The sequence below is a fragment of the Scylla paramamosain genome, chromosome 28, assembly GCF_035594125.1.
Source record: "Scylla paramamosain isolate STU-SP2022 chromosome 28, ASM3559412v1, whole genome shotgun sequence".
In the NCBI taxonomy this organism is placed as follows: Eukaryota; Metazoa; Arthropoda; class Malacostraca; order Decapoda; family Portunidae; genus Scylla; species Scylla paramamosain.
Window position 1 is genome coordinate 13,289,751 of NC_087178.1, and position 14,277 is coordinate 13,304,027.

Genomic DNA, 14,277 nt, shown 5'->3' on the forward strand with positions numbered 1-14,277 from the left:
CACATTCTTGGCATTTGCTTACTGCTCCTTCTCTTCCTTTATCTCCTTTTCACCTAATTCGTATTTCCTCGCTCCTCTTTCATTGCCGTTTTCGTAAATTATCCCCCTCCCGCAGATGATTATTATTGGGAGCTAAGTCGCGAGCTGTCCCCACTATTAATGCAAGAGGGCCTTGACACATCATCCAATAAGCGGGACGTTCGCACCTTCTCCGGGACTAGACTGAAGCTCATGAACGGGTCCTTGCCTTACCTTCCCTGCACGGTATGTTTGCATTCACCTACTTGTATTCATAATTAGTTTTAGTATGCAGGATCTCTCACGCTTGTATTGTTTTTTCACCTTTGCATCCATTTCATTCCAAGCTTCACTGGTATTTGGGAAGCTAAATTTCTTGACATTGCTCAGCCATATACGCAATATTTTAAACTTTTTTTTTTTTTACCACCCTGCCAGAAGGTCCTCCCTCTTTCAATTTTATGTCGTTCTTCCACCACATCACCCATCCCGCTTTTTTTTTTTTTTATTCCAAATCACAACTAAATATAGATCCCCGTGCTCTCAGGTTCGCGAGTACCCGGCAGAAGAGGTCGGTCGGTGTCTGGCGGCTAAGAGAGGGACCAGTGGCACTAACACTTGGATCGCCTTCTTTGGGGACTCGAACATGAGACAGAAAATGGAAGCTCTGACTGAGTGGTTCTTGCCACCCGGTCTAACATACACTTACTACCTCAACGACACTCAGGTGAAGCAATAAACCAAGAACAGGCCTGGTTATATGATGGGTACTGTAACCTTGAAAACATGAATAAATAAATGTTTGCCATAGAATAAAATTCCGTAACAGACGAACTTGTAAAAGCCTCAGAAACTCGGATTAGTCTTCGGTCTTTACAGTAGCTAAAAACGTCTCTGTTAAAGGCATGGTATGCACAGAACGCAGACAAGCATGCCAACATTCGCTCATTACACACAAATCCCACCAGGTTACCCGCGACGCCTTCATGACGCTGTTTCTAAACCCAAGCCAGCTGCGTCCAGACTCATTTGACATCCTGGGCTGCCGAAGTAGTAACGAAGGAAATTTAAACAACAGTGGAGGAGCCTACAGAAGGAATACACTCGTAAGTTCAGGAAACAGCCAAGGCGGCGTAACAAGCAAGGAAACTCAGGCGGAACGGAGCGAGTCCTCTCAGATTGCTTCAAAAGATTCTGTTCTCAAACCCACAAAAGACTACGAGATACGAGTTACGTTGTTGTGGGTTGGGGAAAAAATTAATGACCAAGACAAGGTTCCCGCTGTGACCCGCTTAGAAGAGTGGGCGGAGGCGAAGATGGTGCCTGATGTCCTCGTTATTGGTAAGAATCGAGACTGATGAAATCTTTGTTGATTGGCAGCTGCCCTTAAGATTATGAATTCACTAGACCGCGCGAGTTTATGTACGAATGTGTGTGTGTGTGTGTGTGTGTGTGTGTGTGTTAGATAAAAAAAAAAAATAGGTATCAACAGAAGGATGATGGGTAAAAAAGTTTGTGGGCAGAGGAAAGGAGAGGCTGTGAACGTATAGAGATTTCTCAGTTGTATGTAAATTTTGAACACTGAAGTAAATAATTGCATTTTCCTTTTCCTATAGACACTATCACGGAAAAAGGACTATTCAAGCACATGATATTCATGAAAATATATCAACACCAATTAAACAAATTTCAAATACTGAATACCGATCTGTGATGTAATACAGGAATGCACAGTCCCTGAGAATCTGTTATTTTGTAACAAGCTGCATTTTTCCTGGTAGATTTCGATGTGTTTTGAATCAATATGCTAGCCGTTTCCGTCGGAAATTAGCCATTTTTTCCCTCCCCCCTTTCCCCATCTCCTACAAAAGGCACGTACGGCTCTATTTCCTGTCGTTTTCGGCTCTTGGGCCTGGCAAGAAAGCGGGGTTTCAGGTGGGGAAAGCTAAAATAGAGCCAACTACCGCCTCTTACCACCAAAAATAAATATGTGGCTGCCAACTATCGCCGTTCTTGTGATGATCTTGATCTTGATCTTGATGGTACAGATGCTCAGGATCACTCTTGAGCCAGGCCTTTGGATCGGCAACTCCTGTAGGAGGAAAAAAAAAAAAAAAAAAAAAAAAAGAGAAACGAACAGCATCCTCTATCCTAATTGTTCCTACATCTGGCACGCCACATTCTCTCCAGAAACTCTTTCACCGCTTCAATCATCCTTTCATTCGCCTCTCTACACAGTCCCAGCAACACCATCCATTCCCTTCCTGTCTTTTCCACTTCTTCATTCCTATCATACCCTAACTCAGTCAGTATCACTTGCATCATCTCATTCCTGTCTCTGGCATACTTCACCCACTCCAGCACCACATGTTCCACCGTCTCATCCTCTCCCGTGTCACACATCTGGCACACTTTGCTGCGGGACTCGACCACCTTGCATTCACATCCATACACTGTGCCCTCGCAAGAGATCACCGCCCAGGCTTCCATCACACCACCTTTCATACATCGGGGCCTCTTTCTCCTTGTACCATTCCAGGGTCTTCTTTCTTTCCATCTCATTCTTCCATTCATTCATTCCCACACATTTCACTTCTTTATCTATCTCATTCTTCCATGTTCTCACATCCCATGTCTTGGGGCCGCCATGTTCTTGATCTTGCTGCTAGTATCCTATGAGTATAAACCAGTAAATATGAAATTAAGCCGCAGCAGCAGTAGTGCAGCTCCCTATTTACTTTCGGTGGCTAGCGGCATTTTAACGAGCAAGAACAGTAACAAATACTATAACTTGAACTTTTACCAACCAATCTAAGTAAGATTTATGCCCAGTTTAATCTATGATCCCTGGTAAATCCCAAGACAATTTATTAATGTTTCTACTTCATTCACGCAGGGATTGGGAAATGGCTTATGAATAATTTCGAACAAGAATTATCACCCTACACGTACCTGGCCACTTTCGTCCACTACCTGTCGCCGCCCCTGCTCCGCCTGGCACGCCGCACCCGTATCCTCCATTGGGCACAAAGCAGGTAATGTGGTGTGAAGGTGTGGTAAAGGTGGTGCGTGCAGCATGGCAGCGTGAAGTAAGTTGTCACAGCTCCGCTCTCAGAACGTTATTTGTGCTCCGTTCGCCCGGTGCCACTTCAACAACAGAAAATTTGCCCTCTTTTTGTGGGGGCCAGATAAAATATTTACATATATTATTTTAATTATTATAACCCTGAAGGGCTGAAAACGACAGTAATTTTAATGTTTTATATCAAGTGTGTGTGTGTGTTATTTTACATATCCAGAATATCAAGTAAAATTAAGTAACATTTCAAAAGTACACCACACTGAATGCAATGTAACATTGCAGCAGCATGAAATACTAAATATGAGTAATCATCAATTAATTCATTAATATTGGCTTCCTTCAACCAGACACGTGTAACACATCACCTGGCACATCGTCTACAATAAAATTGCATCAAGTAAAATAATATTAAAAACACTACCACAATTATGGGCAATATTGTCAACAAAACCAGTTAGAAATACACATAGCCTAAATAAGCAGTGTCAAAAAAATATAGATAGTACGTAGATTAATAAATAAATAAATACGTCAGACCAAAAATAAATAAATAATAAAAAATAAATAAATAAAAGCCCACCTTTTAAGAAAATTAAAACTATGAAAGTAATGTAGTCTCATGTGTGTCTTTCAGTTGTTACAATCAAGGATGCATTTCCCAATTGTTATCCATGGAAGATGGTGTTCAAGAAGTCCATAACCTATGATATGGAATCATTTAATCATTTAATGGTGCAATTCCAAATTGATTTATTTAGTTCCTTACCTTTGAATGGATATATATTTGCAAGAGACCTGACATTAATGTCAGTAATGGATAACTTAAACAACATTCAGTTATTTATTTCATGGCATAGCAGAAGGCAGTACTAAAAACTCATCTACAGCAACATTTGCTGGAAATCATTTTGCATACGCAAGTCAGAAAGCATACAGCTCTCTTTGGAGTTAGTCCAGAAAACATTGGAGATGATCCATGCCAATATCTGCCATCAGTTACAGTAATAGGAAAATATTCACTCTAGAGAAACTTGGGATGGGAGATGATGATAGATGTGATAGGTGTATGTCTGTCTGTCACTGTCAGACATCGCAGCTGAAGTGTGGGTTTCTGTGGAGTCAACTGAAACATCCTCTTCAAATGCTTCAACTAAGGAGCCATCATGAAACATCCCTCATTTACTGACTTCCAAGCAGAGACATGTTTGCATGAAGACACTATGTTAAATGGAAACATCTGAAATCTTCAAGAGCAAAGAAGTGCAAAGTTACAAATCCAGCTGGCAAATTAATTGTGACTGTCTTCTGGGATGCCTTTGGAATCCTGTCTGTGGACATTATCCAGCAGAGACCCATAATCAGTGGTGCTTACTTTGTCTTTTTTTGGGGGGGAAAATTCGGGACTGTCATCATCCACAAAAGACAAGGACAATAAGGAAAAGACATTCACTTGCTCAAAACAATGTGTCTATTCATAAGAGCAGAGTCACTACAAGTGACCAAAGTGACTATGGATTTAAGTTACTGCCACAACTACAATATCCAGACCGTGCACCATCAAACTACCATCTGCTCCCATGCCTGGAAATTAAAAAAAAAAAAGTGGCCAGTTGTTTCATAGTGACAATGAAACAAGAAATTGTCAATGAGGTTTTCAAGGAATTTTCAACCAAATTTTTCAGTATAGAAATTATGGAAATGCAATGAAATGTCTTTAAACGAACATTGTGAAAATAAGCATTTTTTTTTTTTTTACCTATTTATCATTATATTTTCACCCCTTAGAGGTCAGGTTATGGACTTTTGAACATTCCTATTAGACACTGAGAAAGAATATCTTGTAAGTCTTTACCCTTCCAATCACAATCTGCTAGATAGTGAAATCACTCCAAGTTTTTAATAAGTACTACTTTGCTACATGGCAAGGGTCTTCAGGAAAACAATTCAATACTGGCTCATCTTGACATGCCTTCCTTTATGTCATCTGTGATAACAAACCTCTTCCACAGACTGCGTCACTATAACTTTGACTTCTCAGTACCAGAGGCCAAGGTGACGAAGACTAACTGGCGCATCATCCTGCTCAATGCACCCTATAGTTACAGCCTGCCACTGATGGATGGTTGCCTCAAGCATATCCTGAGGTAATTTCCACATGACATGGTACTTTCATGAGACTTGCCTTTATTTTCTAAACTCTTATTATTTATGTGATGCTGAATACACTAACTCCTCCTTTAAGACCTACAGGTGTGTGGTACTGGGACTCCACACTCCCCTTCAACCTGGCTAATCTCAAGGAATGCGAGACCTTGATGAAAGCTAACTTCTCACATACCCGCCTCTACACAGGTGACTACTACTACTACTACTATTACTGTAATCTCATCAGTACTACTAACAGTAAAACTACTACCGTACTGCTACTTTGACTACTACTACAACTAATGCTTCTTAATAATAATAATAATAATAATAATAATAATAATAATAATAATAATAATAATAATAATGAGCTTGTGCACTTCAACATTTTAAAACAGTAATTGTAATACTATCTTTATAACACCTGTTGTATCAGTTATAAAAATACACTTTCACTTCTCTAACAGAACCCAAAATTCTCTCTCTCATTGCTCCTCAGACCACTGGTGGAGATGTTCAGATCCCCATCATGCCTCTTATGAGACTAATGTGAATGAGATGACTATGCTGTGGAATCTACTCTGCAACTCTTACATGGGTGAGAGTCCAATTTATTGCTGTGCCAGGGAAGAAGTGTCCAGACCATAACCACCTGTATTACACTCTCCTCCCTGACAACAGCAGCAGATGAACACTTCATGAATAATTAAGAAATTTGATTTAGTATAATGGGCCTTCTATAATAGAGATGGAAAGGTGGACTTGAAGACAAACTGCAAACAATGGGAGCAGATGAAATGTACAGGAATAACTGGAGAAAACTTGTACATAACACTAACTGATGACACTAGGAATACAGAATAAAAAAAAAAAAAGTAGCTTCCTGCCCTATATAATGGATGATGAAGTAACTATGTACAGGGTGAGATCTGGAAAATTACTACAACAAATGAGAACTTGTATAAAATGACTTATAATCAGCTTGTATTATCTCATTCCTCACTTTACTTTTTTTGTCCCACAAGGTTCAAATCAGTTATTCACATCCTTTTTATATTATTATCCAGCATACTTTCCATGTGCCCAAAATGCACTCTGCCTCTTTTAAACATACCACCAACTAACTCATTTGAATCTGTTCCTACGGATCAGTTCTTCATTTGCACTACCAATGCCACCAGACTTATAATGCACAGGTGCACCATACATTCACTTAGTCTTTCTCATCTTTGTGTTTTTGCCTACTTACATATTCCTTTTTACTTTCCAGGCTTTAAAACCATGAAGCACTGGTTCTTACACAAGCTGCACACATCTATCTAAACAAAATAATTCCCAAAGCTATGATTACTCCAGAAGTATCTCCATTTACTCCTGTCCTTGCATCCTCTAAATTCTCTCATTCTCCTCTAACGTACTCAAGCACTTTGTCCTACCATTTACTTGGAGGCCATACTTTTGCACCTAACATACTCATAAAGGCATACTCTCCTGGTTATCTCACTTTCTCCACACAAGTACCCTTCACTTCAAACAGGAACATTAACATCAGTAAAAGCAATAGGTCCCTTAACTTGTTCCAACCACTTCTAGCTCTTGCAACTATGCCTACTTCATAGAGGGTTTAGAGAATAACACTTTACTCACTCCCTTGGTTTAATTTCTTCTAGACAATACAAAAACACTTAGGTCAGATCATCAGAAGAGCTACATATTCCACAATTAATGGACTTTGAATTATTTTCCCTCACAAATACTCACTCCTGGAAGAAAAGAGCACTACATCCAATAACATTTACATGATATAGATTTAGATCTCATGATTTTGCTTCATTTCCTCATTATGCAAATAACTGTTTAAGATGTCAAAATTATAGTCATATTTAGCACAGTACAATATGTAATACATATTTATGTATATGCTAGTTCAAATTGTACCCTCTCATACTTGAGATATTTTGCTCAATATAAAATTATTTTTAAAATGTCTCGTGTAAATGAAAAGAATGGATGGAACTTAAAATATAACCATTTTTGCATTGATCTTCACCATCTAAAATTCATACAGTATTGTATTACTCAATAAAGAAGGCAAGAGTGAGTGAGTGCATTCTCTAACAAATAAAATATTACTTACATTCAACTTTGACACATGAAACCTGAATCATTCAAGCATTATGAATGCTTTCAAAACTGACTGTGGGACAGGTTATTAAGATGTATGTACAGGTCAGAAAACAACACTGCAATAACAGTACAAATAATCAAAATGAACAGTTAAAAGCATAACAACCTAAGTGATTGATACTAGGGTGCAAAGAATGTTTTGAAGACAGTCCCAGGACACCATAACAAGGTGGTGAAGCTGGTCTCCTTGTGTCACTTAAGGACCAAGGGACACAAACAGTCCTTGTGTCACTTCAAAACCAAGGGACACAGACAATCCTAGTGTCACCTTGGGACCAAGGGACTTACAGTCCTTGCATCACCTCAGGACCAAGGGCCACAGACAGTTCTTGTCACCTTGGGACACAGACAGTCAGTTTTGAATAATCACAATAAACAAGCAGTAGCTTGATTTACCTTATATGTAAGTAATAATTGCACTGAGTTGTGTGTGTTGTACTTGTTCATCCTTCACCGAGATAAATAACTTCCCCCTCACATGTCGGCAACATCCATTGTGGAGGAGAGCTTTGACACTCTACTAAAAGATAGGGCTGGGCAGGATCCTATTACTGGACTCAAATCCCATGGATCCACCAAGGCTAGTTGGATCCGAGTACCAAGCTTGAGTAATCAGATCCACCAAGACAATTACTCAAGAGTCTCAGGAGTACAACTTAGAACAAAACTTTGTTTTGGAAACCATTTACATCAAACACTGTGACCATAAAATGTTCAAAAGTAATTGAAAAGCTAAATTATAAACAAAGAAATATAAAAAAAATATATATTTGCTTATGATGTTATGCAAAATTTCAACGTTGCTAAACTTCTCTTCCTTTCTTCAAAATCTGATTGGATGCTATTTTGTGGCATCAGGAAAAAGGTCCATAGAACTGGCCACACAGGATCTTGGGCCTTGATGCCTCAGTTAAGTCTGAGCTGCTAAGTAAACAGGATTACCTGTCAATCTGTTCCATATATTTATGCAAATATATATTGGAGAAATGTATGTATGCTCATAGATTTCATTCTTATTCTTACTTTAATCTTTGCCTATTAAACTGCAGATAAATTTTTCTTGTAAGTAAAATGTGTGAACCTTACATTCAGAACCACAAGCCATGAAATTCACTCAACAATTCTGTATGGAAAAGAAAGTAATTAGTGTAATAATCTAAATAATTGATTCAGGGCTTGGTAATTATATTATATGGAATTCATCAGGCTGCTGGGCCAGCTGACCTTCTACTGACAGCCAGACGTATCTTAGTGATCATTTAGTTGCCTCATATCCAGTAATTGTCTCTCTTCCCACATGAGTACTGGGCACACAGTAATCATCTGGCTGTCTCACAGATCCCGCACAGCGCAGGAACCCCCAACGTGGATCCTGTGGATCCGCTATGCCAACTAATCGGATCTGCAAGTAATGACGCTGCCGGATCCTACCCAGCTCTACTAAAAGATACACCTTTTATCCTTAAAACCATCTGTACTTAAAAATCAATAAAACAAGACATTACACAGTGGTAAGTCAAAACAATATAATAAAATTCTAAACCATTATCATAAAAACTTGGTAACTAAGTTGCATTGTAAAAACAGAGCAATAAAATCTGTCACTTCCAAACAATGTCATCACCAATAAAACATTGAAGAGAAAGATGAGCAATGGGGAGGCTGCTACTACCTATGCTGCACCATCACCAGGTGTGTTTTGAGCAGCTGCCACCTTGGCCACCACTGCCACCACCCCAAACTGATAATGCAAATTTGGATGAATGGAAATGTGCATGTGGTCCTTCTGAGGAATGTTAGACACAAAAACACAAAATAATAATCCATCCTCTGGAATGGAATGTCACTGGAAAGCACCATGGTAATGTCATTACATAACCTACTATAAGTATTAACAAACAGCAATACTGAAGATTAAAAGAAACTCAACTAGAGAAAGAAACTGCAGCAACATCACTTAGACCATGACAACAGATTCCATTAACAGCATGGCTGATTCTTGATTTACTCCAATTGGGCAACACGTCTCTTGCAGCAATAAAAACAATAACATAATTCACTGCTAACTTACAGAAGCCATAAAAGCCTAGACAAAATACTGACCCCACTTGACTCACAACATGCCATACACCAACAGTTCACATTACCACAGCTGCTCTAGGCTACAAAATGACTAGAAGTTGTGCCTCCATGAGCACATGTGAATGAACACAAAAAGGTGGGAATTTAGAATAAAATTACACTAAGCACAGACCCGCTGGCCCTTAAACGGCACATCCCTTACCCTCTACTCACATTTTGGGGTGGCAGCCTAACTAATTCACAATACATCAGTCACATCAGTCAATCACTGAGCTTCACATTACTGATTCCTTCGCCACATTCGTGCTTCACAACGAGTGCCACTCTTGTCACTCATTTGAGGTAAAAATTTCTCCTCAAGAATACTGAATTCTAATAAGTGATATCAGTTGTGATGTGACTACCAAGTGCAGTAGTTAAGTAAATTTTAACATTTCTATCTACGTATATACAGATATAAATACTCAAATACAAAGAGGTGAAAAGCAGAGTCCGATAAAAACTGACAAAACCCAAGTTCACATTATGTTATTTTCCAAGGCACATGGCATGCAGACCAGAGGAAAACTCTTGTCTGTCATGCTTATTGACTATATAGTTGCAGTGACAATATTCCACTAAATATGTCTCATTACTTCCCATTATCAGTCTGTTCCATTTGGAAAACTTTGATTAAGGCATATACAGCTTGCATTTCATACAGAAACACTCACTTCATACCTTAAGAAGTTCCATCACTACCCTTTACAAAGTGTTTGATATAGGGTCACGCCTCCCCACTACCCAATGTATGCCACAAACACAGTTTGCCCTCACACTAGGAACACTGTACCACGTGAAGCAGTCTTCCAGTAAGAGCAATATTTGACTAGAAGTCCACCCCCTGAAGCGGTCTCACCCACTGGTCACAAGGCTAGACACTTTGTGGTTGCACCTTCTTCCTCTGACATAAATAGAGGGATGCGTTGCACTCTGCAGGGCAACAAATTCTGTGCTAAAGGAGTGGTGGGTCAGCCATCCAGCGGAGGACCGAGGTATACCATAGATACTTCAGTGTTACCATACACAGCAGACACTGATGGATACAGCTGCTTGTCTGGCAATCCTGAGAAGACACCACAAGTTAACAACCTTCATATTAACAATAAAATGCCAAGCTAATTCTGAGTCCCTTCACTGGAGGACATATCAATTATTATGACAAACAAGGAAACTTGTTACAGAAGTGTATTATTAGAGCCTTTTCAGGGATATGCACATGAAAGTCTGGTTAATTATTAAATGCAACTAAGGTTACTTCAAGCAGTAAAAAAAAAAGAAATTTCCAAGTGATTATAGGCACTGACAAAATGGCAAAACACTGACTCAAAGACCTGGAAAGCAAAGGGCAGACAACCTCCACTCAGTGACTATTTGAGCAGCCATGAATTAAGAAAATGATGCCAATCCATTAGATTGTTCAATATGAGACATCAAACACAGCCCATTCTTTGATGTGGCCATTTTGTCAGAACAACAATGGGAACACTAACATTCTTATTGCTGTAAGGGTGAAATACTGCAATACAGTAGATACTCTGATAAAGCAAAGCTGAAATGAAAACTATTGTCTGTTTTTATTACCTACATACTGTGATAAATAATATTCTTCCCTCTCTTCCATGTTAAAAAGCTCTGTATCTCATTTGCCTTGCAGGCAGATTTGGATAGGAAGAACAAATGGACAGACAGATGGCAAATGCAGTTTAACATCAACAAATGCAAAGTACTTAGCATAGGTAAAGGAAACCCACACAGTAGGTACACAATAAACAATGAAGCTCTGGTAGGTTCAGGGTATGAAAAAGATTTAGGAGCTATAGTTAGCTCTGAACTCCATCTAAGAAAGCAATGCATAGAGACCAGAAACAGGGAAAATAGGGTATCAGGATTCATTTTTAGGAGTGTTAAAAGCAGAAGTCCCAAATTAATATTAAAGTTATTTTTAGGCACTGGTCAGACCTAGTCTAGGCTATGCTGTGTAGCTCTGGTCCCCATATTATAGGAAGGATATATGTCTTATTGAATCAGTACAAAGGAGAATAATTAAAAGGACACAGGGAACAAGGAGTATTCCTTACAGAGTGAGATTGAAACTGTTAAATTTACATTCTTTAGAGAGATGGAGATTAAGAGGGAACCTGATACAAGTCTTTGAGTGGTATAAGGGTTATAACAAGGGGGACAAACTAAATTCTTAAGATCAGTAACCAGGATAGAACAAGAAATAACGGGTTCAAGTTTAAAAAATTTAGGTTCTAAAAGACATAGGAAGGAATTGGTTCTCAAATAGAGTGAGAGACAAATGGAATGGATTCAGTAATCAAGTTGTTAGTGCTGAGTCATTAGGGAGCTTTAAGAGAAGATTAGAGATTCATGGATGGGGATGATAGGTGGAAATAGGTAGGAATATTTCATACAGGCACTGCCATGTGTAGGCCTGATGGTTTCTTGCAGCTTCCCTGATTTCTTATGTTCTTAAGTATAACAATGCTGCAGGCCAGGAAATCCCCAGGAAGGATGATGCCTAAATGCTCAGGATGAAATGGTCAGACCATAGTTATCAACTCAGCAATAAGCAATCACTGCTGGGAATACACACAGAATTTGTTAGCCTGCTGCTTGCTGGCTCACATAATATATCATGAAACTGATATTCTGATCTCATACTGTACCTCTGAAAGCTACTCCTAGAAACTCGTAGTTTTTTTCAAACGCTAACGTGTTGTCATCACAGTCCAGTATTACTCGTATTCTCTCGCCAACCTGAAAAAATAGCAAATGGTAAGGCAGATTGAACTAAGTACCTGTACATATGAATACTAAACAGATTAATTTAACTATCACACGAAGTTATGATATTTAGCCATGTCAGTAAAATTATGCTATCCTTCAATGAAATAAAAATTAAACAATATAGTCTTATTATCTGGGTGGGCATATTTCATCTTTACCAATCAAATTTACTTGTATATATATGATTAAAAAAAAAAAAAAAAAAACTTGCCCTACATTTCATCATTCAGCTATGAAAGAATTTGTAGTGATGGAGTGTGAAAGCAAAAGAACTATTGCATTCCCACTTGCCTTTCTGGTGGTGCGAGAAATGTATCTGAAGATGATATCCTATCCTGACTATTAATGTGCATCATTATTATTGCTACTACTATGGTCTCCTATACTTTTTCAACACTTCTTGCTTGGTTTGCAATATATGAATTACTTGAATGAGGTATGGACACCTTAAGTTCAATTTGATGTCATTCAAAGACAATATCTTAGCATTATCAGCTTAACATAAAACTGCCATACAATAAGCAGTGTTAATACCTTAATGCTGTCTTCTATCAATTAGAAAAACATTTATATTACACATTATACAAAACTCTGTGAATGACATAATACTAATTATCAAGATTACTAATATAAATAAGTATTACACTGTATCAACTCTTTAAACAGCTATAATATTTTAGCACAGATCCTATTAAATTCTAATATAATGCAGCCCTTGGATAGGAGACATAGGGGTTTCAGCCTTTTTTTTTTTTTCTTCATTTGATTCTGCATACTAGGTGCTATTGCTACACTTCATGATTAGTAACATAAATGAGGATATCACTTGAATCCCTTTCTCAACTTCTTAACATCAAAAAAATTATTAAAGGTGCTGTGTGGTGTACAGCAAATTGATGGTACATCTCTATGCACACATCAAACAAATATATACGACATTTATGACAAAAGGTTATTTTGACAACTAATCACTTGCACTGCTTCTTGATCTCATTTCTTAGTACCAGTGTGTCAAACATGTTAGGCCTTTTAATCAATACCAGCTGCACTTACCTGATATTTGGGTGCATTGTTTAATAATGGGTAATTGCCTTGAGAGTCCCCATTATGCAGGAGGTGATTGTCAACCAGGTTCCAGCCCCAGGAGTGTTCATCAGAGCCCAGCAGTGCCACATAGCCCGGGCACTGAACTGCTGCGTCTTTAGTGGCTATACCGATGACTGCCACAGTGCCAAGAGGTCCCTCCCACACCACCTCCCAGGCGTGTCGTCCTGACCTGAAGCCCATCTTGCCCCGTGCCCCGTCAGTACTCTGGGCCACCGGGTTCCTGTGTAAGGTAAACCCGTTCGGCTTCACGTAAATGTTCCTCGAGCAGTCATTGGGATTCCAAGCGTGGTAAAACGCCCTTAACTTAGCTTTATACGTGGGAACTGAGGCTAAGAGGTCTGATTTGAGTGCCTCCTCGGCCAATTTCCTGACGCAGTGCAGCCGCCACACGTCGTTGTTCTGGTCGTTGAGGAACTTGTACCAGTTTTTACACACGAGGGAACAGTTCCGTAGATCGTGCACGTCTAGGTAGGAGAATATGACCTCTACCACGTGATCTGGCAGCAGGCACCAGTTCACCATTGTGCCGGGGACATGGGGACACTGTCAACGGCGATGGGACCCCGGGGACACTAGTGCCTAGCAGGGCGGCCTCCTCCTCGGCCTCACCGCCACTACGTGATTACTCCTTCGGCTTCATATCCCCTCGGTCCGAGCGTATCAATGGTGTAAAGAAATATACATGAAGTGTTTGAAAAGCATGTGCATAAAAAAATAAAGTCAAGGAAAAAAAAGTAAATAAAAAAAAGAGAGAAGTAATAGCAAAGGGAGGACGTGAAGCGATAGCAAGTGATAGAGATTTCAAGAAAAAAAATAATTCC

General features: G+C 39.1%; 2 protein-coding genes across 2 annotated transcripts in view; one reads left to right on the forward strand and one right to left on the reverse strand.

Moving 5' to 3' along the window:
- LOC135114944 (uncharacterized) overlaps nucleotides 1-9,553 on the forward strand; it is a 10,494-nt gene extending 941 nt beyond the window's left edge. Inside the window, exons 2-8 of the mRNA XM_064031244.1 lie at nucleotides 116-264; nucleotides 566-745; nucleotides 987-1,359; nucleotides 2,915-3,053; nucleotides 5,110-5,244; nucleotides 5,343-5,452; nucleotides 5,745-9,553. Coding sequence (XP_063887314.1) covers nucleotides 116-264; nucleotides 566-745; nucleotides 987-1,359; nucleotides 2,915-3,053; nucleotides 5,110-5,244; nucleotides 5,343-5,452; nucleotides 5,745-5,893 — 1,235 coding nt within the window. The 3' untranslated portion in view covers nucleotides 5,894-9,553. The remainder of the gene's footprint in view (nucleotides 1-115; nucleotides 265-565; nucleotides 746-986; nucleotides 1,360-2,914; nucleotides 3,054-5,109; nucleotides 5,245-5,342; nucleotides 5,453-5,744) is intronic.
- LOC135114946 (F-box/SPRY domain-containing protein 1-like) lies at nucleotides 6,884-14,095 on the reverse strand. The gene is made up of 3 exons (XM_064031249.1): nucleotides 13,403-14,095; nucleotides 12,229-12,319; nucleotides 6,884-10,619 (listed from the first exon to the last, which is right to left on the reverse strand). The coding sequence occupies exons 1-3, from the start codon at nucleotides 13,976-13,978 to the stop codon at nucleotides 10,525-10,527; spliced, it is 762 nt and encodes a 253-aa protein (XP_063887319.1). The 5' UTR covers nucleotides 13,979-14,095; the 3' UTR covers nucleotides 6,884-10,524.
- Nucleotides 14,096-14,277: the final 182 nt, after the last annotated feature.

Excerpts from the sequence above, each read along its gene's own strand:
- LOC135114946 (XM_064031249.1), bottom strand. The coding sequence starts at position 13,978 with ATGGTGAACTGGTGCCTGCTGCCAGATCACGTGGTAGAGGTCATATTC. Across the intron at positions 12,320-13,402 it reads ACAATGCACCCAAATATCAG|GTTGGCGAGAGAATACGAGT; the intron begins GTAAGTGCAGCT and ends CTATTTTTTCAG. Across the intron at positions 10,620-12,228 it reads TCTAGGAGTAGCTTTCAGAG|GATTGCCAGACAAGCAGCTG; the intron begins GTACAGTATGAG and ends GTGTCTTCTCAG.